This window comes from Mandrillus leucophaeus, unplaced genomic scaffold (assembly GCF_000951045.1).
Source record: "Mandrillus leucophaeus isolate KB7577 unplaced genomic scaffold, Mleu.le_1.0 Scaffold178, whole genome shotgun sequence".
NCBI classification, from domain to species: Eukaryota; Metazoa; Chordata; class Mammalia; order Primates; family Cercopithecidae; genus Mandrillus; species Mandrillus leucophaeus.
Window position 1 is genome coordinate 2,494,066 of NW_012101787.1, and position 7,490 is coordinate 2,501,555.

A 7,490-nucleotide genomic window follows, 5' to 3' on the forward strand; every position below is an offset into this window, starting at 1 on the left:
TCATGCTTTTAACCATGGCGGTTCCCGGCGTGGGACTCTTGACCCGTTTGCACCTGTGTGCCCAGAGAAGAACTCGAGTCCAGCGGCCTATCCTCAGACTTTTGAGCTGCCCAGGAACTGTGGCCGAAGACCTCAGGAGGAACGAGCAGCCTTCAGGGAGCGTGGAGACAGGTGATGGCGCCGTGGCCTCGGTTTGCTCTGTAGCTCCTTCCCACAGCGGGCGAGGAAGGGGGAAGAGTCTGGGATCACGGGGGAACACGTGGCCTGTGGAAACGGCCGTGGACCCTTTGGCAAGAGAGTGGGGCTGTGTCCTGTTCTCCTCTCCTCTGATCTCTCTAGGGGAACCCAGGGTCGCCGCTGTTGCTGAGGCAGAAGTGAGATGTGTGATGTTTCTTCGAGGCGACTCCTGTGTACAGTAATGGAATTGTTTAGACTTCCATGAAATTCAGATCAGGAACCCAGTTTGCTAGCACTTTACAGTTTGACGAAATAGTGTTCCCAATGATAGTAATGCTACACATCTGAGCCAGTCGTTGCATCATTTACGTATATTTCTGATTTTGATACATTAAGTTGTTGCTGGAGGCCGAGTTACAGTGTAGCCTGATGGATCAAGAGGCTTCCTGGTTCCTAGACATGGGGTTCTGCCCAATAAAGTACTGCCGTTTACTTTATTCTTTTTGGCCATTTTGAACCAAATCAATCTGGTAACAGGTTTGAATTCACTACAACAGGCTGTTGTCCCGCGTTCGCTCTACATTTATGTGCTGCTTTGTGTATTGAGAAGCCAGTGTCATTGAACCTCTCTTATGACTCAAGAGCTTGTGTATTCTATTTACAGTTCTTAAAACAATCTTGCAAGAAATATATCACTGTGTCCATTTTACAGATGTAGAAAATGGCTCAAAGAGGTAAATAGCTTAGGCAAGGTCACTAGCTCAGTTAATTTAGACGTTTAGTCAAATTATTAAACAAAATGTGTTGATTTCTACGATTCCTTGGAGCTATTTTTTTCCCTAAAATAAACTGGTGTCTTTATCAGACTGTATAAAAGACTTACATTGACAGGCAGTGAGAAATCTTTATAAAATACTTAATTGAAATATTGATTGGATTGTATTTAGTGGAACCTACTTCTGTTGAAAATTTCTAAGTAACGCTGAAAATCTGAGTATGGATTCTGCCAAAAAAGCTATTGTAATTTAACATTTGTATGGGAGTTTATATTTGAGAGTGTGTTCATATGCACTTTGATACATGAAACAACCCCGTAGCCTAGGTGTGTAAGAAAATACTGTCATTCCATTTTATAGATGAGAGAACAGGGTAGTCCAACCGTAGCTTAAGTAGTTGAAGCTAAACTCAGCTATTCGGTGGCAAAAGTATAAAAAACCTACTTTTTTTTTTTCTTTTCCGGGACGAAGTCTTCCTCTGTCACCCAGGCTGGAGTGCAATCACAAGATCTGGGCTCTGCAACCTCAGCCTCCGGGGTTCAAGTGATTCTCCTGCCTCAGCCTCCCGAGTAGCTGGGATTACAGGCACGTGGCACCACGCCTGGCTAATTTTTGTGTTTTTAGTAGAGATAGGGTTTCACCATGCCAGCCAGGCTGATCTTGAACTCCAGTACTCGGGTGATCTGCCTGCCTTGACCTCCTAAAGTGCTGGGATTACAGGCATGAGCCACCACACCCAGCCAGTAAAACCCACTTATAATTCCAAGGCGGTACTCTTCATTTACTGTAGCTTTGCTGTTTTTTTTTTTCTTTTTTAAGGAAATGTTTCATTTTGTATCATTAGAATAATATGACTAAATATTCAGGGATTCTTGCAGGAAATAACAAATAACAAAATGCTCATTTGGATGTCTTCACCATTTTAATAAAGGACAGGTAACTACACCTTATACTCACCTAGAAGCATGTAATTTTATAATTGGAAGGTAACTGAGAAATAATCCAGTTCAGTTTTTCATTCAGTGTGCAGATTCATTACCAAAACATTCCTAGTAACAGTTTATAGCAATAAGGAACATTGTTTCATAAATCAGTCAATTCCATTTTTGGTCAGGCTCTAATGGTTGAAAAATATTTATGGTGAGCTAAAATCTGTTAATTTCCCGTTTCCACATTGTTCAGTTTTGACATAGGTTTCGTGTGAGTAGTGGAAAGAGCTGTAGTAGAAAGAGAATAAGTATGTAGTGTATTATTCAGGATTCTTTCTGATACAGGTAACAGAAAATAACTCAAAATAGCTTAAGTAGAAAAGGGAGACTATACCAATCTGTGTAACCAAACTCCGGAAAAAGACATATATTATACTTCAAGGTCAATTGGATTGACGTGGTCAGTGTGAGGTATTTTCATTTTCCTTAGCTATTTTTGGTGGCCTTACAGTCTTGGGCTCTTCCACATGGGATGTTAATGGTGGGAGTGATGGTCACCAGCAGCTCCACGTTCACATGCTTGCAACTTCTGATTGATCACATGCCCACCCTTTGGATGAAGAGGAGGTGTCCAAAATAGTCTGATAATCCCTATCTCATGGGGCAGGGGATAAGTGTGACAGTTCCACCACAACCACACAGAGTGGTTTTTTACTCACAGGGGTGTGCTGTTACCAGAACTGTTACCTGAACAGGTTTAGCTGTTGTTTGGATGCCAGCAGCCAAACAACAGCTAAACTGCAGGAGGCTACCCAGCTTATTAGGTGTTTGACTTTGGGCAGTTTTTTCACCTGCGGTGATACCTACCCTGTCTATCTTAAAAGGTTATTGTGCGTTTCAGAAGAGTGACAGTGCTTGGAAAACTATTAAGAGAAGATGCTATGTATTATGTTTAAAGCCAGTGCTCAGCTCTCAGATTCTTATTATTTTTTTCCCAGACTGTAAATCCTCTTTTATTTGTAGTAACTGTGTATTAGAGTTTCTAGACTTTTTGTTATTCCTCTCTGGTTGCTGTCTGGCTTGTTAATATCTTTCATATCCATTACGTCCAGAGCAGAACATATACTCCATATGTGGCCTGATTAGTAAGTAGCAAAGAGGTGCTATTACCCCTTAAATTTGGATTTTTAAAAACATTTGTCTTAATAAGGCCTGAAGTTCTTTATATGAATTCATTCTCTTTCTATCCTCAATCCAGAAGTTAAGACATTCCTTTGATGCATCAAACTTTCAGGCCTCTTTTATAAAACTATGCTAGGTTAGTTTTTCCCCCATTATATGCATGCATCTTTATTTTGTTTTTAATTCTAAATACAGGATGGTATTCCTTCTTTTATTTTTATTTTTATTTTTATTTTGAGAAGGAGTCTCTCAGTAGCCCAGGCTGGAGTGCAGTGGTGCTATCTCGGCTCAGTGCAACCTCTGCCTCCAAGCGATAATCCCGTTGGGATTACAGGTGCGGTTACCACACTTGGCTTTTTTGTATTTTTAGTAGAGATGGGATTTCACCATGTTGGCCAGGCTGGTCTCGAACTTCTGACCTCAAGCGATCCACCCTCCCTGGCCTCCCAAAGTGCTGGGATTATAGGCATGAGCCACTGCACCTGGCCTATTCAGTCCTTTCTTAATGTTAGCTTGTGCTTACCATATTGTATTATCAAGAACATTGCACATTCAATCTGTGAGAAAATATTAGCACTTACTAGTTCTTCATTTTAATTTGTTATAGATTTGATAAACCTTTGGTGAGGCAATAAATTACCTCAACTTTCTGTTCCCGCCTTCACAACTTTGTCATTGTGTCTACATCATTCTTAACCTACTGTTGTTTAAGGCTTTAGATTCTGCCTTTTTCATCTTCTCAAGCACAATGCTCCATTTTTTTAATGAAACTTTTCTATCTCATTCTCAAATGTAATCCCTGCTCTTTGCTGGCAGTCCACCTGCAGGGACGTATTTGCATAAATGTGCAGAGACATTGCATACAGATGACATTACAGTGTTGTTTATAATAGTGAAAAAGTGGTAAACCACCTAAATATTTATCAGTAGAGATTTGGCTAAACTATGATAAATACATATTTAAGAGTATGTAATTTTTAAAAGAAATAAAGTAAATATGTATCTTCTGATATGGGAAAATGTCCCCAGTATATTAAATATCTTACAACATGTTGCAGAATATATAGTAAGATTTCAGTTGTATAAAAGATGTGTATCTATGGATACGAGCGTATATGTTTACATATACCTTGAAAATGTCTGAAAAGATAAGTACCACAACTTAATGGTTGGCTGTTAGGGTAAGAGGACTGGGAGAGGATTTATGCTTCTACTTTAGAAAATCCTACACTGTTTGGGTTGGGCGCCGTGGCTCACACTTGTAATCCCAGCTCTTTGGGAGGCCGAGGCAGGAGGATCACCTGAGGTCAGGAGTTCAAGATCAGCCAGGCCAACATAGTGAAACCCCTTCTCTACTAAAAATACAAAAATTAGCCTGGTGCAGTGGTATGTGCCTGTAATCCCAGCTACTCAGGAGGCTGAAGCAGGAGAATTGCTTGAACCCCAGAGGCAGAGATTGCGGTGAGCCGAGATCACACCACTGCACTCCAGCCTGGGCAACAGAGCGAGACTCTGTCTGAAAAATAAAAAAGAAAAAGAAAAAAGAAAATTCTACACTGTTCGACTTTACTTGTGCATTAAGCAGTTGGACATCAGTTTAGACTCAGTAAAAAATCAGAGACAAGAGTGTGTAGGTGTCAGTCACAACTGAAAAAGTAGTAAGGTGGTCTAGGCAAAGCCTATAGCATAAGAGAAGGAAATAAGGACCACTTGGAGGAAGGACAGTTGATAGACTGAAGTCTGATTGAAAAGAATAGCCTCTATCCTCAATATGGAAAAAAGTATTTTTCCGTATTGTTAAATAAATATAACACTATGAATTACATTCTTTCATAGTTGTTAAAGTAAGGTAATACAGAGGTGGAAGAGATTCTGCCATGGAGAGTCAGAAGTCTTCACAGACCTGAGCAAGATTTGAAGGATGAATGGGAGTTTGCCAGACAGAAAATGAGAAGGTGGGCATTCCAACCAGAAGGAAGAAGACATAGATAGTTCAGAGCATGTGATAGTATTGTGTGTGTATAGTACCATATGTGAAAAGTGCAACAGAAAGAAATCGTATAAGTGACATGAAAGAGGGGAGATGGGACATGGTGCAAGCACTTTATAGTCATGCTATGGAGTTTAGATGTGATCTTAAAGGCAGTGGGGAAATCATTAAAGGATTTAAGCAGAGAAGCCAAAGAATAAGACTTAAAAAAAAAAAAAAGACCATTTTATAAAGAACACTTTGGCAGTTATGTGGAGGATAGCTTGAGAAAAACAAAACTGGAGTGAATGAGACTAGTTTGGGAGTCAGATTATTGTGATACAGGCCTGAAATAAGAGATTGATGTTAAAGAATTGTCATTGGGAGTGGAGGTGAAGGCGCATAGTTAAAAGCTGTATTTTCAGACTTGGTGTGGTGGTGTCATGCCTGTAATTTCAGCACTTTGGGAGTCCAAGGAGGGAGGATTGCTTGAGGTCAAGAGTTCAAGACCAGCCTGACCAACATGGGGAAACCCCGTCTCTACTAAACATACAAAAATTAGCTGGGCGTGGTGGCGCATGCCTGTAATCACAGCTACTGGGGAGGTTGAGGCACGAGAATCACTTGAACCTGGGAGGCAGAGATTGCAGTGAGCCGGGAGTGTGCCACTGCACTCCAGCCTGAGTGACAGAGGGAGACCTTGTCTCTTTAAAAAAAAATAAATAAATAAGATAGTGGGCTTGGAGTATTTCCTTGATCCATCAGTTTCATAGCCTTTTTGAAGAAAATGAGACTAAAAGTTTCTGCTGATTTCTATCCATCATTTACATTTTCTGTTCTATTTAATTTCTTTGGAATTTTAAGGGTTTTGTTGTTGTTGTTGTTGTTGTTGTTGTTTTAAGATAGAGTCTCCCTCTGTCACCCAGCCTGGAGTGCAATGGTGCAATCCCGGCTCACTGCAACCTCACGGGTTCAAGTGATTCTCCTGTCGCAGCCTCCCAAGTAGCTGGGACTACAGGCACACGCCACCACGCCTGGCTAATTTGGCCAGGCTGGTCTCAACTCACGACCTCAGGTGATCCGCCTACCTCGACCTCCCAAAGTGCTGGGATTACAGGCGTGAGCCACCGCATCTGGCCTTGTTAAGGGTATTGATATCAGACTTGGTGGTTTATGATCTCTAGAGTCTACCATTCCAGACTTTTTAAAGAAACACCTTAAACTACTTAACTGGAAGTTAAAATCTTGGGGGAATTTAGTTGTTAACATTCAGGTTTGCGCTTTAATACTCTCTTAGAACTTGAATAATTTTTTTCTCTCTATGCTTAGTTCATTTGTTGGCCTTCCCATCATGGCTAGTGGGTTATTAATATTTAATTCTTGACTGTCACAATTTTTGTCTTGATTCCCTGTGATTGTTAAACTCCTAGCCTCTTTCTTTTGTTAGTGAAATTATCAATGAGCTCTTCATGGGCAGCAGCGAGGTTTTAAATTCTTTGATTTCCCTGATACAGAGCACATGATAGTTGGTAACTCATTGTTAATTGTTTGAGCCAGATCGAGACCCCTGAGAACGAAAAACGCCTTCATAGCTTACTTCAAAACACCAAATTTCCAAGCTCATTGTCTCGTTACAATCAGCCTTGTAATAATTTCTTTTAGTCTTTGGAATGTTACAGTTTGCACAATTTTGTATGTGCTTATTTGTGTAAGTATTAAATAAGTGATTTTACTTTCCCGGTTTTGTTTTTAAAGTTTTGTGGAACTCTGTTTTCAGCACTTTGCATCAAGTGTAGTAAATTAAAACAGAGAAAGTGGGCAGTTTTAATAGTAGTCATGGGAGAGTAGCCAAACGAACACCGAAAGTGCAGTAATTCCACCTCATCTGTGTTTCCTTGTCCAAGTTTCAGTTCCTCACAGTCAACCGTGGTCCACAAATAGGTGAACACAGTACAATATGATATTTTGAGAGAGGGAGACCACATTCATATAACTTTTATTACAGTGTATTGTTAGAATTGTTCTATTTCATTATTAGTTGTTGTTAATCTCTCTCTCTCTCTCTCTCTCTCCCTCTCTTTTGAGACAGAGTCTCGCTCTGTTGCCCAGGCTGGAGTGCAGTGATGCAATCTCGGCTCACTGCAATGTCGGCCACCTGGTTTCAAGTGATTCTTCTGTCTCAGCCTCCCAAGTAGCTGGGACTACAGGCGTGCGCCACCATGCCCGGCTAATTTTTGTGTCTTTAGTACAGATGAGGTTTCACCATGTTGGCCAGGCTGATCTTGAACTGCTGACCTCAGGTGATCCACCCACCTCAGCCTCCCAAAGTTCTGGTATTACAGGCATAAGCCACCAAGCCTGGCCCATTGTTATTAATCGCTTACTGTGCCTAATTTATATATAGGATAAAACATTGTATATATAGGGCTTGGTAATATCCAAGGTTTTAGGTATTTA

General features: G+C 40.7%; 1 protein-coding gene across 1 annotated transcript in view; it reads left to right on the top strand.

Annotated features, from left to right (window-relative positions):
- The first annotated feature begins 12 nt into the window (after positions 1-12).
- MTPAP (mitochondrial poly(A) polymerase) overlaps positions 13-7,490 on the top strand; it is a 44,429-nt gene continuing 36,951 nt past the window's right edge. Inside the window, exon 1 of the mRNA XM_011977326.1 lies at positions 13-171. Coding sequence (XP_011832716.1) covers positions 15-171 — 157 coding nt within the window. The 5' untranslated portion in view covers positions 13-14. The remainder of the gene's footprint in view (positions 172-7,490) is intronic.